Raw genomic sequence first — 19,485 nt, 5'->3', positions numbered from 1 at the left:
TCATGACTTTTCCAAACACCCAATAACAAAGGCCTAGGGGAAGGAAACATTGGGTGGTTTGGGGGACTCAACAGACCAGGAATGAGGCTGGATGCCTGTGGGTAAAGGTGAGAAAAAGGCCGGATCCAAAGGGAAGAGGGGCCTTGAGTGCTTACATTCGGGTTTCTCTGTGAAATAGAAGAGGTGACCCCTGAGGGTGGGGAGCCGGGGAAGATCGCAGCAGCCCTGATGGAGAATGTGAGGGACAAAGGCTGTCTGGTAGGTCTTAGCTGAGGGTGGAGACTGGATTTGTGGGTGAGCAAATACGTAGAATCCACAGGAGAAAAGTAGTACATGTCGTAGCAGAGACTCGGATCAGAAGTAAGATGGGAGAGGTTATTTCCAATTGGAGGAAACAGAGCAGACTTCATAGAAGTGACATGTGGACCTGAGGAGATGAACAGAAAGGCAAGCAGACCATGGAAGCCTTGACTGATGTGACAGGAAGTTGGGCTTTATTCCTAGGCCATTGGTAGGTTTTAAAATGAGAAGTAATGTGATCCGATTTGTGCTCTATGAATGTCATTGTAGCAGGACTGTGGCAGTTAAACTAGAAGAAGGCCACACTCAAAGCAGACACATAGTTGGCAGAAAATCTAAGGCCTCAAAGACAAAGAGTCGAACCCTGCAGTGCTCTGAGAAGCTTCAGTGTCACTGTCATAGAACCAGTGGGTTGGGTGTGTGCCCGTTCCACCAGGCCCCCGGAGGGCCTGTGGGAGCCTCCCTACAGTTTTTCATGGATGCCACATCAGTGGGCAGGCCAGCCCAGCCACTGTGCTCTCACTTTGCCCCCACATGAGGTACCTGAGCCCTCTCTGTGACAGCGAATCCTCGCAAAGCTTTCTCCCAGCGGACTGATCATCCCCAGGTTACAGGTGAGGGAATGGAGGTTGGCAGCATTAAAGTCACTTGTGGAGGGATATGTTGTTAGTGGACTTGGATCTAGGGCTAGCTTCTAATCTCATGCCTGTTAGGAAGTGCCAACTGAAAGGATATGTTCACGTTACAATGGCCAAATTGTAGGCATCATGGCCTATCCTGGAAGAGGTCTCTTTGAAGGTCCATGGGTTTCCATGAGCAGAAGAGTGCATTGTGTTCATTCCACATTCCTGCTGCTGGTGAGCGCCAGCCTGACAGCCATGTGACAGACACCACCGATGTCTGAGTCCCTAAGGGGCCTTGAAGCCAACATACTTTAGGCAGGAAACAAGAGATGGTGGGTGCTTGTTGAGTAGCACTCACTCTGCTCGTGTCTTCAGTGGGTGCATTTTATCTCAGGGCTCCTCAATGGCCAGTGTCCCAAGGTGGACACGTGCAGTGTTCTGAGTTGCTTCCAATGCCCCCAAAGCTCACATCTGTCTCTCCCCTCCTTCTGCTGCAGATCCTGGCGCCCCTGTGAAATTGCCTTGTCTGCCAGTGAAACTGTCGCCTCCGCTACCTCCAAAGAAAGTCATGATCTGTATGCCTGTAGGGGGGCCAGACCTCTCCCTGGCATCCTACGCAGCCCAGAAGAGTGGCCAGCAGGGCGGGGCCCAGCACCACCACACAGTCCTGCCGTCCCAGATCCAGCACCAGCTGCAGTATGGCAGCCTCGGCCAGCACCTCCCCTCCACCACGGGGTCCCTCCCCATGCACCCCTCGGGCTGCAGGATGATAGACGAGCTGAACAAAACGCTGGCCATGACCATGCAGAGGCTGGAAAGGTAACTGGGGTGGAGGGTGAGGGCTGAAGGAGAGGGTTTGGCTGGAGAGCGGGTAGATGAAGAGTTGGGGATTTGACCATGATGGAGGAATGCAGGGCAAGGCTCATCCTCACTGGGGGAAAAAAGTTTGAAAGTAAAATCGGACCAAAATCTGAATGTCAAGGATAGTATGGGAGAAAAAAAGTGTTGCCAATTGCCAAACTATAGAACAATCACATTTATCAAAAAGAAAAAGTAACATATGTTAGCACATACTGGGGGTGCTAGAAAAATGTACACATTTTAAGAGATGTTATCTATATATTACTTTTTGAAGTTGAATTGAATTAAGGTAGCAATGTGTAGTATGATGTTGGCTGAAAAGACGGCGTTAATCAAATGAATACTAGCATCATTCATTGTATTACAATTTTAATGCAGTTTTTTCCTTTCTTAAAATGTGTATACATTTTTTGGCACCATCTGTTTTATATTTCTATAAAGCTTAACATTTTTTGAAAGCATATATATATACACATAATCATTAATAGTAGTTACCCCTAGGGTAGGAAGATGGGGAGAAAAATCTTCGTTTTCTATTTCATATTTTTTATTTTATTTTATAGGTATTACTTTTATGAAATTTAAAAAATAAACAATTTGAATGTAAAATAAGAAAAGATGAGAGCTGGCAGGGCAGTGGTGGAAAACCAGAGGGATGGGAAGGTGAGGAGGTACACCTCAGTTCTTGCCAAGGGAGGAAGTGAAGTTCCATTGTTTGATTAGATGTATATGAACCTCTAATATTTAGCAATAACTGGTCCAGCCGTCTCTTTCACCAGAATTTGCTTCCAATAGCATTGCTGGGAGATCTGCCTAGAGGACCTTAAGGGCAGACCTTAGGACCTTCATAAAGACCCTGACTCCCCACCGCCTAGGGAGAGCTCTCAGGCTGGTCCTGCCTAGCTCCCCTGTGTGTGTGTGTGTGTGTGTGTGTGTGTTCAAATACCATGCCTCTTGTGCCCAAGAGGTGGCTGAGATTCCCCATTGTGATGCCAAGGCATGTTGCTTGACTTAGTTCCCTGGCATGACAAGAAGAAAGTGGCAATCTGGCATGAAGGGTGTGTCTGAGCTGGGACCTTGAATGCCTGTCCCAGGTTAGTGACCACTGTAACTGGGTCCTATGGATGAGAAACTTACAGTCTGGGAGACCTAGCTGATCACCAGACGGGGAGCCAGAGGCAAGATGGACACTGTCAGTGGCTTTCGTTTCCTGACACTCAATGACTGTCTCCCTTCCTGCATCTCAACCAGGTAGTCTGTGTTTGGGAAATTGGTCATTCCAAGGGAAATTGCTGTCACCAGGAATTCTGACTTGATTGTGCCACATTAAAAAGAAAAAAAGCATTTAGCACTTGCCATCATTTTCATCTACTATTATTGTTAATGAGGACAATAATAATTTAAAATTTGGATGGCACTTTTTAGTCAATTACACACCTTTGTTATCATCTTAATCCTCATACTTCCTAGGGAGGCTGAGTAAGTAGAGAAACTAAGGAAGGCTGCTTGAGCTTCCCAATTCCAGCTACTCAGAGAGTGGTCTACAAACTGCTTATTGCCCATCTGAGACCAAATAGGTACAGAAAAAAGACTAAGCCTTTACACACTTGTAGAGCAATTTGACGTCTGTTAAATCTTATTATGAAAAAGAGTTTCATTTTTAAAAATTTATTACATTTTACAAAAGCATCCATTTGTGATGGATTGAAAATTAAAATATGCAAATCAACCAACCAACCAACAAAACGGTCCTTCCCTTAGATGTTTTGGAAAGCACTGCCCTAGGGAGGAAGCCAAGGCCATTGAAGCCTGGGCCTTCCTGCTACAAATCAGAGCTCTTTCTACTCCCATACAACTGCTTTCCTAAAGACAGCTAACAGTCAACATAATTTCCTATCCCTGCACCTCTTGTATATCCAGTCAGTTTTTATGTCTCTCAGGAGCCTTAATCAACTGAGAAAGATACTCATCACAGTGTATTAGGAGGATATTGCTAAATATATCTCCACTTAAAGCATGCCATTTTAAAAGATTCAGTTGAAAGTTCTAACCAACAAGTTACACAACGTTCCTCAGTGCAGTAATTTCTGTGTGTCTTTGTAGAACACTTCAGCTGAGTGTAGACCAATGGATAGGTCTGTTAACCTAAACTGGGTCAGGTTCTTTATCAAAATGAATCAAAAAGAACAAATGTGGGATGGCAGTGGTGGAGGAGGCAGGAAGGGAGATATTGTGATATTGTGGGAAGTAAGGATGGCAGGAGGACAGCATGATCCTGGCAGCTGAGCCAAGGCAACCCCTAAGCTCTTGTTACCTCCTCTGTCTGCCTCCCCTCTCAGCTAGGTCAAGGCACGGGGTTGCTCTGACAGACCACCCAGGACACAGGGAACTAATGTGTACATCACTTTGACCAGATCATCCTCTAGAAAAAGAGAGGCCTTCTTCTCAAACAAAGATTGAGAGATTTTTCTGAGAACCCACATTGTCTTCCAGGAGTTCTGGAAGGATCTGGGAGCCGACCAAGGTCACAGGCCACCTGTCAGTTTAGTGCGGGAACTGCTGCTGTCTCCAGTGATGTTACCCTTCGTTTTACTTTCAAAAAATTCTTCTTGTTGCCTGTCAACATGATTTTGTTCTTGTTCTGACCAAGTTTAATACAGAGGGAAACAACTATTTCTCTCTTCTCCTGGAAATTTCCAGTGACCCTGCCCCCCAAAACAACACTGTAAGAAGGAAGAAATATTACTGAACACTTAGGCATTCTGCCCACAAAGACCCTAAGATCTCAAAGAATGTTACCTGTAGAGCATTAGCCCAGACCTACAGTCTGATCCTGATGAAATAGTATAGGTAACAGGAAAATCGAATGAAGAATTAAACAGTTTTAATGTCTGACTTTGGACCATAAATTTGAGTAAATTAACCTTACAATTAAAAGGGACCATGTAGGTGGGAGAAATTTTCTGTTTACTAGATGGGATGCTGCCTGAATCATGAATCTTTGAATAAAGCCAATAATATCTTTAAATTTACACGGTTGATTTTTTTTTCTTTAACATTATCTAATAGCTCTATAGCTCTTTGATTTTTTTTCCCATTCAGTTTATAGTTTAGCATATGCTTTAGCATTTCCTTTATAGACATTCTTAATGGCCTCCAGTGAGGGGCTAATACCTAAAATATATAAAGAACTCATATAACTCAACAACAAAACAACCCAATTAAAAATGATTTCATCAATTCTTTAGAGCCATATTTTTCACTCATCTTTATTACAAAACTTCTTAAAAAATAATTTATAGTCATTGCTTTCATTCCTTGCCAATAAAATTAACATCTTGGTCCTCATGCTACTAAAATCCTTTCAAATATCACCAATTACTTCTTAATTATAAAACATAACTGGTTTTTTTAATCCTCAGCTTCCTTGATTTCTGATAGTTTTAGAATATGTTAAATATTACTCTTTCTTTCTTAAAACTTTTCTTACCTTTTTCTTCACCTTACACTAGGCTACTTCCTTTTCCTTTTCATCACTGAATTTTTTTTTTTGGTCACCAAATGTGGTAATTGTCCTAATTTTATCCCTTATCACCTTCTAAAGAGAAAAGTTTGCCTCATTTTTCTCAAAGTTTCGACTATGACCACTGTGTCAAGGAGCTCAGTTTCTCTGGACTTGAGATTCACTTTTGTGATAACTGTTTTCAGTTTCTTGTTTCCTTCTCAATCACTAAGCCTCTTACCAGGTGCCTGGCTGGGTCCCTCTCTCTAAGGATTAGCCGTCCTTGACTTTTCTCTTCCTCTCTGCTTTCACTACTTTCTCCTCGCACTTCCATTTCCTAACGGGTGGTCTTGTTTTAGCTGACGTATACTTCAGTTTTTCAGTGTTTTCTGTACTTCAGTTCTGTATTCATTTTGTGCAGGGAGGCCAAATAATTTTTCTAGATATTCCTAAGAATAATAAGATTATATATTAGTGGTCCAAAGCACATTAAAGCAAAAAAATAACAATAAGGAACCATCTAGGCAACTAGCTTACTGCCCGTTGCAGTGTTTTATCTACGTGCCCTTTTGTCTCTGCGAGAGAGGGGACCTACCTAGGTCGTAAGATAGCCCACCCCATTATCGAGAACATCTCATTATTACAAAGTTCTTTCTTATATTAAGCTAAAAGTTTTACTTACTATAACCCCTCCAGTCTTATTTCTAACCTTTCTTTCCTGTGAAAGACTTTTGAATCTTTGAACATAGCTACTATTTACTTTACTTAAGGGCTTCCCCCTTCATCCCAAATTCACTTAATCATTTATTGAGATGGTTTCTAGACCCTTTACCATCTTGTTTGTGTTCTCCCAAGATTATTCTAAATCTGTTCTAATTTGTATGAAGTTCTTAATCATTACCCTAACCTGAACCCTGCTTGATAACACTAAAAAATAACATGTAGTTAGATAGATATAACATTGGCTCACCAGATTTGGTGGGAGGGGTGCAGAGGGAGAGGACTAGGGACCAGCTGAAGCAAACTGAAAGGGCTCCGTATTTATCAAAAGCCACAGGGCTACCCTCAGCAGCGTGGAGCGTGGCCAAGCCAGAGGCAGATCCCGTGTCATGGCTGAGTGCACGGGTTCCAGAATCTAACTGCCAGTGTTTCAGTCGCAGAGGTACCACTTCTTTTTGCCTTTGATGCTTCATCTGTAAAACAAGAATAATACAGCAAGTCCCCAACTTACGAACATTCGAGTTGCGAACTTTCACAGATACGAACGTACCTTGCATTACAAACATTCGTAGATGAGAACAAATTGCGGAAGTAGCTCATGTGTCTGCCGGACATTGTCACAGTTGTGCTGCTGTGTGCTTACTGTACAGTGAGATAGTGTACAGTGGTGATGTGGAGGGGACTGCTAGGAAGCGCAAAGCAATAACCACGGAAACAAAAGTGAAAATAATTGAGAGATTGGACCAAGGTGAAAAGATGGTAGATGTCGTTCATTCTTATAACATGAATCGTTCAACCTTTGGCTTTACATTGTATATTTGTGTCAAAGGTGTATAAGACTCACTTTGTTGGACTTACAAATGTTCTCCCGGAACGGAACTTGTTCATAAGTTGGAGACTTACTGTCATAACATCACCAACCTTGTTAGAGTTGATTGTGAGGAACAAATGACTTAATCCAAATCAGTCGCCTTATTGGATGGCATAACAGTAAGTGTCCAATAAATGGCAGTGAATATTAAGCAAAACTGTTCATCACACAAAGCTTATTTTCAGTGCCCCTAAGAGGCATATTGCAAATAGGTTTGATCCAATCTTGTTGGAGATTTTGTTTGTTTGTGTTAGTTTCCTCAAATTAGATTGTTTTCATTTGTTTTTTTCTCCACTGATGATTCATATTTTTTTGAAGGTGACATTTTATCATTTCAAATATTATGCAGCTTTTATTTTAAATATCTGCAGTAAGCTCTGTGATCTAGTTGTTATGAATCTTGGAATATAGACCTAAAATCTTAATCAGTCATTAATTTTTCTTTCCCACTTTAATTCAGTTGATACGTTCTGTTAGCTAAGGATTAAGCTACTACTTTCAAGAATATTGAAAAAATGATAATTTCAGTATGGGACAGAAGAAATTGATGTCAGTAGCCCCCAAAATCCCTTCAATCTCTACAATTCTGTTACTCCATAATTATTTTTAGGCCTTTCAAAGAGCACAATTCATTCATTATCCTAGTATGAATACATGTCATGGTGACAATTACTTTTCATCATGCGACCTCAAGGGTCACAGGAAATTCTCAAGACAAATTCTTGATCCTGAACTAGATGATCCCCAGGGTTTCTTTTAGCCTTAACAGTCTGACATAATTACTGCACTGGCCTATGTCAATAAGAGTGTTCCCTGATGATAAGCAGAGGTACCTTGGCAACCTACCAAGAATAAAAACTCTGAGTACCTAAGTGTTTTTGAATGTGAAATAGCATTTATTTGGAGTTCAGAATTTTGTTCATCATCATACAAATGGCATACATTTGTAAATGAAATGGGTTTCCAGGGAAAGGTTCTTTTCTTTGTATTGATGACCATCTCTTTAAAATCTCATGCGATTCTGGTTAGACATTTGTCCCTGACCCTTTGAGGTCAAAGTTTTATCAACCTTTTACTTTAAGTTGGTACTTTGATTTCAAAGCATGTATTTATCTTCTGTAAGTAGCTGCCTGTAGAAACTGTTTTGTAGTTTAACTGCTATTCCAAGAGGCATGATGAGATTTCAGTGCAAGGTATTGTCACTGAGCAAGACAGATTCTCCTCTGCAAGGTGGTGAGCAAACCGGTTAGAGGAAGGTTAAGGTGAGACCATTACAAACCATTAACATCTTTTGAAGTCTTAAGAGGATTAAAAAAGGAAGCATGTTTTCAAAAAGAAGAGAATCTGTGCCTGAATTCCTATTTGTACATCAGAGAAATCCTGCCTTGCCCAATGCATAAATATTAATTCTTTGATCTTCTTGGAAACCATTGTCCAGGAAGATTTCACAGGCCCAAAATATAAAAACCCTAAAGGAAGTGTTCTAATAAATTAGTGAATAATATTCACAATGACTGGTTTATGATGAATGGCCAGCGTTTAAGTACATCCCTAATTAAAACAGCAACCACCAACATGGACATTTATAAAGCACAACAGAACCAGCATTATTCTCTGATCCTATAGGAGCCTATGAGGTGAGCAAGTAGGTTTTTCCATTTAACTGATGAGGAACCAAAGACCAAGATGCACAACTACTGAACGGCCCAGCTGGGATTCAACATAGGCCTCCTCGTTCCACATCCTGCCCTCCTGGCGCCACCATCCAGCCAAGCTGGCCTAGGAAGTTCACCGATGTCTCAGGATGAAGTCGTGTGGAAAAGCCACCACTGTTTGGTTCCTCCATCAGAGATGGAGAATGCTGGGGAGTGGGGTGGGGGGGAAGCTGTTGGTCAGACTCTGTATGTCTTACAGTTTTATTCATCACATCTCAACCCCAGACAATATTTGTAAAATGTGGGTCATTGGTCCCTGCAAGGACAGAAAGGGCTGTGAATGAATTAATTTAAATTCATTACCACTGTTGGAAAAAAAAAGAAGCTCAAAACACATTCTCTACTCAGGGAAGCTCAGTATCCTCATCTATATATAGAAGGACATAGTTTCTTGCTGACCAAAGTCCAATAAAAAAACAAAAACTCTAATGTTGAGTGTCCTATCTCAGAAGGCTAATCCTAGGCCGTGACAAAAAACAATGTGTGCCTGCATTCCTAAAATGAAGCTGATTAACTATTTTCTTGGGTTTCAGTAGTTATTTCTGTCATTTTTCAGCCTCAGGCACTACAATTTGTAGCATAATTTCTCACACATTTTTTTATCTCCAAGAAGAAAACAGCTGATTGTTCACTCTCCCCTCTGAAAACGCTGTTTATCACTCATGCAGACTAAATTACGAAAGCTGATACTCTTGAAGTTTGATTTCATTTTCAGTGTCACATTTGATAATAAATTTAGATAATAAATTTTCTCTGTCCTTTGAGGAGATTAATGTCTATTCAGTGGTTGCATTTGAAATCAGATACCAGAGAGCAACATCTCTTTAATACACACTCTTCTTTAGAAATGATGGTGAAATGGGTCCCAAGTATTTTCAGTGAAGATTAAGGATTTAAAATACCCAGTGATTTTTAGTTTCAAAACCCACCCGTGATTTCCCACAGGAGTGTCAAAGGTGTTGGATAACCTATAATTCCCACCCATTTTTTGAGTCACATGCCTTACTATGCCTCTTCAGATTACCACATTATGCAGATAAGCAATGGCTATAAAGCTCCCTTAAAAAGGGACCAACTGTTATAATGACCCTGAAATGTTGTAGATGTCTCGGCATTCATGTCTTTATGAATCATTAAAAATAAGCTGCCTCTCCCTCACTAGTAATGAACTTGAAAGGTAAGGTTAAGGCAGTCTCTTAATTTTTAAAGTCTAGGGATTCCTTAGAAACATGTGACCATTTAAATAATCGAAAATGGGGGGCAGTGGAATGGGGACCTAAGAGGTGCCACTGTAGCCTCAATCTACATGTCCCCTACTTGGTTTAGTAGAGTCAGAGAAGAGAGTTGAATTTTCCAAACAGAAGACCCATTAAATGTTATTCTTGATGGAGACATGACAAAGGGGAGAAAATAAAGCTTTTTATTTCCCTGACATGTCATAAGGTCATAATGAAGAAGAGAGTTTGAAATGCATGCTTTTTACCAAATTTAGTAGGACAGCCATTTTACTCTCAAGCTTTCTGAATCCTTCTCTCTTTAGTGGGTCTCTTTTAAGTAACAGGTCTCCTGTTTTAGGTAAACTTCTGTTTATTGTTCCCTGTTCATTTTTTTTTTTTCCCATGAGGAAGATACTCAAGTTTTCCATCCTCTGAGGGAAACATCTCGGACAAACCAAGGTCCACATCCTGGCAAGCTTACCTTTTAGTGAAAGTGACACATGATCAACCAATAGAATATGTTATATACTGTAAAGTGGGGACAGGGTATTGAAGAAAGATAAAGCAGGGGACGAGGAGGAGATAATGATGATGGCTTTCTGTCCTCAAGGAAATAACAGCACTAATGTGACCACAGTAAACCCACCACCTTCCTCCTTATTGACGACACGCCACTAGCCAAGGGTGGTTTATCCAGCCTGGTAATGATCCTCGCCTAATCCTTGTATTCTATTCTCTCTGCACCCCTACTCACCCCCAGCCATGTGCTGAAACTTGTACTACTCAAGTCTAGAATTCAGACCTGCCTCTGTGTTCTGTAATAGCCTCCCATCTCAAGGCTCTTCACAGCAAAATTTATAGCAAAAGAGGAGTTGGGTTCTATGAGCATCTGTTCTCCTTGCTTTCTATTATACGGATAATTAGTCCATGTTTTTTTGAATTTGTGGTGGAAATTGCATTTCACAGCCAGCATGTCCATATACAAGAAAATATGATGAGGGTTCTCTGGGAGAAGAGCATGGTTAATGGAAAGAACACAAGCCCGGGAATGAGAAGACAAGGTCACATCTTTGCTGTGATCACTTCACTTATTTTCTCAGAAACTTAATGTCCTCATCCATAAAAATAATAATACCCTTCCTAACTTTGCAAGTTTTTGTGGAGCTTAAATGAGATAATGAACATTTTACAAAGCACTTTTTTAGGACACATAAAGGACCATGTGTGTTAGCTACCGTAGTTTTAAAAAATGCCTTGCTCCTTCATTCTGAGCTGTGGAGCCCCCTGGTGTAGTGAATAGAATGGAAATGTTCCAAAATGGTGCAACTGTCCAACATCTTGTGAATGTGATGGAATGCTCTTAGGTTTTGCATGCTCATCCCATTAAATTTGTCAGGAAAATTGCATCATTTGGAGCTACCTCATCATTGTTCCCCCTGTAGAATCATTTAAGGTCTTTGGTGTTTATTTAAATTCATTATAAAATGTTATGTAAGAAGAACTCTTGTAATTCTTTTCGACTTCACCTTACAAAGCAGCCTAACTCTGGACAGTCTTACCTGAAGTGGCCTGACGGCCTGTGAGTGTAAAATTGGAAAATGTAATAACCTTAAGCATTCTCTCTGTTATAGCTTCTGTGCTCACACAGCTCACATAGGTCCCATGACATCCTTCCTTGCATAGATCTCAGCTCCTTGTCTCTTTGGATTATCTTCTTCTTAAAAAACTCTAGAGCACTATTTCCAAAACCTAATTCTTTTTTCATAAGGATATTTTCCCTGCAACAGCAAGACTCTTAAGGGTCAGGGATCATTGTTTTAGTGAATTAAATGATGGGAAATGTAATATGACCTACACTGATTCCGAGAGACGTCAGTTCAAATATTGAGTTGACTTTTCCATCAGTTCCAAAACCATTCACAAAAGTAGAACTGGGATACAAAGATAATTAATAATCAACCTTTGAGAGGCTTACAGTTGTTGGGGGGAGGGGGTAAATGCTTAGACACACAGCACAAATGTGACAGGTGCTGGAACAGAGGTGAGAACAGAGACTGGAAGCACAGAGAAGGGGCGCATTTTCATTGGAAAACTCGGAAAAGAGTGTTCAAAAGAAATGGCATTTGAGCTATCCCTGAAGGGTGAGTAGAACGCTTCAGGCCAAATCCTGAGGGATAACTCTGAGGTGGAATGACAGCAGGAGAAGAGGGAGGAGGCAGGAAATTTCATAGTGTACTTGAGAAATGGCCAGTGGCCTGCTGTGGTTGAAACACTGGGCATACAGTAAAGAACAGTAAGAAATGAGATTGAACGGAATTGTGGGGCCAGGTCATCAGGTGCCCTGACAAAGAAGATGGAATTTATCCAGTTTACAATGAGACCCTTCAATGGTCTTAATTGCAAGAATTGAATGATCAGACCTATTTGACAGCAGTAAAGAATAGGTTGAGTGGTGGTGGGGAGAAGGGAGTGTTCTAGAAAAGTAAGGTCTGGAGCCATTGCAGTGGTGTAGTGACATCCATGAGAGATCAGGGTCTGTAGTCCCACTGCCTGTGTTCAATAATGCCTGCACCCCTCTAGCTGTGACCTGGTCGTGTGCCTCATTTTCCCTCTCTAAAATGGCGGGATCAAGGTAGTATCTCCTAATAGGGTTGTTGTGAGACAGAACTGAATCAATACATGGCACAGTGTGAGCATTTAAAAATGTTAACTTTTATCATCATTATATACAGTAGTCCAATATGAGTCAAGGAGTAAAAATGTTAACTTTTATCATCGTTATGTACAAAAGTCCCATAAGAGTTAAGGAAAGCTCCATATAGGAGGTTAGGATGGGGGGCTTTATGTTTATCTCAGGTTTTGGTACCTAGTCAGCCCCCCGGAAAAGGAAGAATGAACACAACCCACGTTCAATGAGAGACACTTGAATTCCAAGCAAACTAAATGCTTAATTTCAAAGAGTTTTGACATGAATGGTCTAGAATAGGTCTGATTACATGAGTCAGCTTTTCCTCAGGGAGTTTGAGAGGTACAGTGGAAGATGTGGTGACTCTTTCAGGCCACTAGAGTGTCATTTTGTAAATCACTAATCTGGGTGACATAATGAGAAAAGCTGTTCATCAAGAGTCAGCTTGGAGCTCTTGGGTTAATGGGGTAACTGCTCAGGGACGAGAGCAGGGGTGCAAATATCTTACTCAATGGAACTCTAATAGCATCAAATTGTTGGTACAGCCCGAGTGACAGCCTGAGATACAGCAAGTCGGAAACTTGGGAGAATAGGATCTAGACAGTACATCATTCAGTGAATCCTGCAAATTCCTGATAATACCACAGTTGTTTTAGAAGTCTCACATGGTACAATTCTGAGAATGCAGCACATGGCAAAGCCATTGTGGATACTCTAGGCCTGTAGTTCCCAAATGGGCAATTTTGACCCCTGGAAAACATTTGGCCATGTCTGGTGATATTTTGCATTGTCACAACTAGAGGAGAGGAGATGCCACTAGCATCTAGTGGGTAGAAAACAGAGGTGCTGCCAAACATCCACAAATGTACAGGACGGCCCTCCCCCACAAAGAATTGTCTAGCCCAAAATGTCAATCATGCTGCCATTGAGAAAATCTGGTTTAGGCCATCATTTTGCCAAAATGGGATATGTATTTCATTGGTGACACATGAAGCAAGTTTAGGACAGCCTTTTATAAAAGTTTTAATAGTCACATACTTATTTTAATTAGCATATGAAACCTATGATTACAAAGAAACTGTTGCTTAAGATGAGGCTAAATAAGTATTTAAGTTTTTTTTAAGTGTTGATTTAAAAATACAAAGTAAATAATAGTATAAATGCACTTCAAATATGGCACAAACAAAAATATAATTAAGGAGTATGGGTATAATTGAGGTTTAGGAAATACTGGTTTAGACCAGGAATCAGAAAACCTTTTCTGTAAAGAACCAGATAGTAAATATTTGAGGCTTTCTTGCAAGTACTGAACTTTGGCATTTTGGGGCAAAAGCCGCCATGACAGTAGATAAACATATGAGTCCTCTAACCATCTTGACCGTTATCATCCAGTGTCTAAGCTGAGTCCTTCAAACTCAGTATCCCAGGTATGGCCTGACCATAGCAAGGTAGAACACTATTACTTACCCTGGTTAGTAAGATTTAAAATCTTTATAAAGTAATAATGCCCATTTTTTACATGTTGTTGACAAGGCATAATCTCTCCACCTTGCATGTGTTTAATCAAAGTGCACAACCTTACAGGTAGCACATTTCAATTTTTGGTTATAGCATATTGAAACAGAGTGGATTTAAATTCCCTTCTTCCTTTGCTACCTTTATCCTCATGGGCCTATCTATTATCCTCTCGGAACCTCTATTTCCTGCTGAATAAAATGAGGATAATGACACCACTCCTGCAGAGTTGCTGTAAAGATGGAATGAGATACTGGATGTGAACGTTTCTAGAACAGTGGACAGCATATTCAGTATATGTTTGCTTTGTTCACTCGTCTACCTCAGTTCTTCTACCTATTTGATGAGGATGTCCTTTCTGTTGTTAAGCCATTGATAAAAGTGCCATCCAAGTCAGGGGCACCCACAGCCCTGCAATATACCACCAGATGGGCTCCTTGAAAAATTTTTTTGAAAAGATCTCTTAATACCCTTTGAATGATATTTGTCAACCACTTACAAATGCACCTAAGTATCGGTGATTCCAGCCATATTTCTTTCATTCAGCAAAAACAAGAAACAATTACTGAGTGTTCATTTAGTGTCAGACAGGGTTCTAGGTACCTGCTACGCACATGAAGTAGACATGGTGCCTGCCTCTCAGGGAACTTACAGCTTGGCTGGGGAAGGAAAAATAGTAAGCAAACAGATGTTCACAGTTTTCACAATTGTGGACTCTCCCAAGCCCATAGGCAACGTGTTCCCTGAGACAATTATTAAAAGATAAATAGAAACTAACAAGATGAAGATGGAATGGGAGCCCATTCCAGGCCAAGCGCATGCAATGAATGACCAAGGGGTGAGTTATATGGGGACAGAGGCTGGGTTCATAATATGGGTCAGATTGCGCAAATCATTGCCTGTCATGCTGTGTTTAAATGACTGCATCTAGGCTAATGGTTTTCACATTTCTTTAGCTGTGAGACCTTTTATGTAGAGCAGGTCTTTTAAGTGACAACTCCACTATATAAAACCAGCGTTACTGAGACTGATGTGCAGCTGGGTGTTCCCCTTCCTGCCCACAACCATTGGGGTGGAGGCCAAATGTAATAAGGTGCTACATTTAAATTGATTTAGTTCTTTGCTTGGAATAGTGTAGCTCGTGATATGTTAATTGGATTTCCATTTGTGTCACTGCTGGAGCACTGGTTTTGCAGATGGGGAAGGCATTCAGAGTTCTAATGGGTGAGACAACTAGACCTGAGTTTCAGAAAGTTGCTCTGACAACTGAGTGTTTTGAAACCACTTGGAAGGGCAGTTCTATAAATAACAAGTGAGGGTCTCACTTTAGGTCATGGCCAGTGGGACACGTCACATGCACCAGCCTTACAAAAAGGTGTGGTTTACCCAAATGTGCAGTCTAGTAAGCTGAGGCTCAGAGAGGTTAAATAAGTTAACAGATGTCAAAAGATGTAAGTGGTAAAACTTGGACTCGAATTTATATCTTGATTCCTCAAACTGAGGTCCCATAATAACTTGCCCAGTCTCCTCAGCTAACTCTTCACTCTCATTTGTCTTTTCTTGCTCTCCTGTGCTTCTCCAGAGTTCCCAGATGGATGGGATCATATGAATGTTTGAATTTCTTCCTCTCATCACCTTTCCTGACAAAGTTGGCAGTCAGTGGATACTTATTAATAGAATATTTTAAACCCCTTTTGGTGGATTCACCTAGCTTCCTTGAAAACACCTTCATCCTTTTGGGAAATTAGACATCCTATCGCTTTCTAGATTCACATAGTTCAGGACGATAACCTGATTAGCCAGGCAGGGTCTCCAGCTGTGTCTATAGTGCCCCAACAGGCAGTTGCTGATCACCATGGCTGGTCCCTGTTTTAACAGGGCTGGTAGCATGATATCTAGCACCTGCCTAAGCAGCTGGGGGATCAGCCTTATAATCTCATTCTACTCAAGGTTTCACGCTTCCCACATGTCTTTGAGGGAGGAGAAACCAGTCTCTTTATCACAGACTGCCTGTAAGTATTTTTTGTCTTCCTTTGCATAATATTTCTCCTTTCACCATCCTCTTGAGCTAATCTAGAGCCTTCTACCTTAAGGAGCTTTCTAGTTTCCAACTTTTTTTTCCCCTCCAAAAATTTTTCCTACCAGACATGAATATCTATTGGCTACTTTTCATTCCTCACACCTAATAGTCCCAGCTCTTTGCCTTTGTAGGAACCATTGTTAATGAATCTATAAATGAGGGAGAGGCGAAGGCAGGGGTGGGGCAAAACAAGAGCCATGGAATTACATTTTTGCCTCTTCCATCCTTACCTCCTTTAATATCCAATGTAGAAATCCAGGCAGAATTGGAACACAGTGCGCGTGGTTGCCCAGTGGAAGGGCCGCCTTACGAGGTGGAGCAGTAACTCCCCAGTCAGTCACCTTTCAGTTGACTATTGTATTTGCCACCCCAGAGACGACCATGCACTCCCCCTTCCTGCTCTCACTGCCATTTGTATTAAACTCAATGGGAAATGGGCCCCTAAAACTGCTAATGTCTAATAAGATGCTATATTTTTGTAAATACTGATTTAATCTTACTCCATAGTTGAAGAGGTTTTTTTTAAGTTGGTTGAATTCATTGCCTTGAAAATCATAGCTCATAATGTGTTAACTAGATTTCCCAGTTGTGTTACTGAAGAGTTATGTGAAAAATACAAAGAGCAAAACAACCCTTTGAAAACAATGGAAGGAAGGAAATTAATTTAAATTAGAATAGCAATAATTTAAATCATAATTGAAAGTTTCAGAGGACACTATCATGCATTCATATGTTATGAGTAAGTTTTCTTTTGGATAAATATTCTAATGTAAAATTTATTGATATATAGTATAACCTCACACGCTATTATTTTATGAATCTCAAATACCTTTGGATGGTAAATGCATTGAGTTTGCTATGTTTAGAAATTCCTTAAATGAAAGATAAATTCCACTTCCAGTTAATCTGAAAAAGAATTATAAAAATTTAACTATGTGTTTCTGGCCCATTATTCTTGCTGGACTTCATTCAAAGCCTGTCATAAAAAAGGATTCCAAATTGATCTTGGAGCCTAGGATAGACTCTATTAATAAAATAATTTTTATTTTCTTTATTTTTGATGTCCTGCATTTCCTAATTTTCCTAAAATGAACTTATATGGCTTTTATTTATGGAGAAAATCATTTTTAATTAAAAAATATATTCTACCTGAGTTGGCTCAACTTAAAAGGCAAAACCAAGAATATCATCATCCTTGCTTCCTGAAAAATTGACCTACAAGATACCAGGCTATCATTATCTGTGATTGCTGAGGGTCTGGTACCATCCTTGGGAGAGAACTTTCACTGTCATTCTTGAAGATGTCCATACTGATGTTCACGTATGGGTCTCCAGCCTTATGATCCCACCTCTTCTCTTTCCCTACCTCTCCATCCATGACATTTCAAACAGTCTGTACCACTCAATCCCTGTCAGTCACGCTGTATATAGCTTTGAAAGCTAGAGCCCCATGCATTATCAGTTTCTTTCCTGGATCTCTAGCTTCACCATCAAATTATCCTTTTACTCCTCCCATGAGATGTGTGAATGGCAAGTGAACTTCCCTTTGGCACTTGGAGATATGGATCTTCACCAGGAATATTTGTGGAGTGAAAATTTGTTTTTTATAATTTTGTGTTTTTATTTTTTTTTTAACTTTGGTAAAAACACAAGATAAAAAATGATTTGCCATTTTAACCATTTTGAAGTATACAGTTCAGTGGCATTAAGTATGTTCACATTGCTGTACTAGCATCACCACCATCCATCCACAGGGAATTAAAATTCTCATTTCCTATTCCATCCTGGTACCACCATCAAAAAACTCTGCTGTCCTAAAATGTCTGGCTGTAAAGTGAGAAATGAGACCTCAATTGCCCTAGAGACTCTTTGTCTCTTAGAACTGAACAATCGAGTATTAAAAATGTTCCAATGCATTTATGCAATATGTTAGCTAGAATAAGTATCGTTTTTCCTCCTCTCTTTACACAGCTCTGAGCAGCGGGTCCCCTGTTCCACTTCTTACCACAGCTCTGGTTTGCACTCGAGTGACGGTGTCACAAAAGCAGGACCTCTGGGCCTTCCGGAAATAAGACAAGTGCCAACTGTTGTGATTGAATGTGATGACAATAAAGAAAATGTGCCTCATGAATCAGACTACGAAGACTCTTCTTGCTTATACACAAGAGAAGAGGAGGAGGACGAAGAAGACGAGGACGATGACGGCTCATTGTATACCAGTGCGTGCAGCCAAACTCTTCAAGGAGGGTGGGAGGGGCATGGCCTATGGCGAGAGCGCTGATGGGGCTGCCCGATACTCTGGTTCTACTCCAGGGTCCAGTGTCAACTGGCCCTTGGTCACAAGGTAGCTCAATTAATCCTTAGGGCCTCAGTTTCTTCATTAGTAAAGTCAAAGTGTAAACATTGTCTAAACATCCTCATAGCTCTAAAAATTGCACCACCCTTCTACCACCTGCTCCTTCTTAGATGGCTCTTCCTTTTTTTTTATTACTTCCCTTAGGAAAGGGACGGGGACCCTAACATTCAGTTTCCAGTTCTACATAATATACATGCTCACCATTGTGTATGCAACAAATTCATTCTAAGGAAACCTCGACAACTCTACAAGGCCTGAATTTAAATTTCTTGTTTCACGCCTCCTCCAGAAAAAAAAAAAAAAGTCTACTTTATGTAATAAAATGTCTTTCAGTTATCTATATTTATTAAATCAATTGAACCATGAAAATAAATAAATAAATAAATTTCTTGTTTCAGGCCTTTAAATGTGCTAAGAGACAAGAGAAGAAATAAAGCAAAGTTCAAAATCCGTCACTATGGCCATGAATAATACATAAATTTAGTTAAGTGATTAGAGACTAATATTTGGTCAACTTTTTGATAAATTTATTTTTGTAATAGCAACCTTGCACTGACTATAGACTGTGCACCAGACCACATGCTAAGATCTTACTTCCTTCTCTACATCTTACAACACCCAGTGGCATAGACACTATTGTTCCATTTTGCAGAGAAGGGAAGAAAAGGGAGAGAGAGGTAAGTGACTTGCCCAGAGCCTCACAGTTACTAAGTGGCAGTGCTGAGGTTCGATGCCAGCTGGGTCTTATTCCAAAGCCCATGTCCTAAAACCAGTGGAGGAAGAAAGAAGACTGGCACTACTACATAAAATCCAGAGGGATCCCCCAGACTTGCTACTTCCCAGTCTCTTCCTCCCACTTGATAGGAGTCCTGGTGAGCAATGAAATGATCAAAATAATGTCAAGCAGAGAGCCAGAGGCCGGGTGGGCAGCCACAGGCCTCAATCCTCCATAAGTGGAAGGAGCAGCTGCTCAGCCCCCTGAGAACTGTTTCCTGCCCAGAGAATGGAATGTTTCATACCAGGCTTTCTCAACCTCGGC

General features: G+C 40.7%; 1 protein-coding gene across 1 annotated transcript in view; it reads left to right on the top strand.

Moving 5' to 3' along the window:
• Nucleotides 1–19,485, top strand: part of PHACTR1 (phosphatase and actin regulator 1) — a 589,651-nt gene that overhangs the window by 518,677 nt on the left and 51,489 nt on the right. Inside the window, exons 9-10 of the mRNA XM_019628839.1 lie at nt 1,421–1,742; nt 18,062–18,309. Coding sequence (XP_019484384.1) covers nt 1,421–1,742; nt 18,062–18,309 — 570 coding nt within the window. The remainder of the gene's footprint in view (nt 1–1,420; nt 1,743–18,061; nt 18,310–19,485) is intronic.

Source organism: Hipposideros armiger, unplaced genomic scaffold (assembly GCF_001890085.2).
Source record: "Hipposideros armiger isolate ML-2016 unplaced genomic scaffold, ASM189008v1 scaffold_812, whole genome shotgun sequence".
In the NCBI taxonomy this organism is placed as follows: Eukaryota; Metazoa; Chordata; class Mammalia; order Chiroptera; family Hipposideridae; genus Hipposideros; species Hipposideros armiger.
Note: the sequence above shows the minus strand (reverse complement) of the source record. Positions and strands in the feature narration are given on the sequence as shown.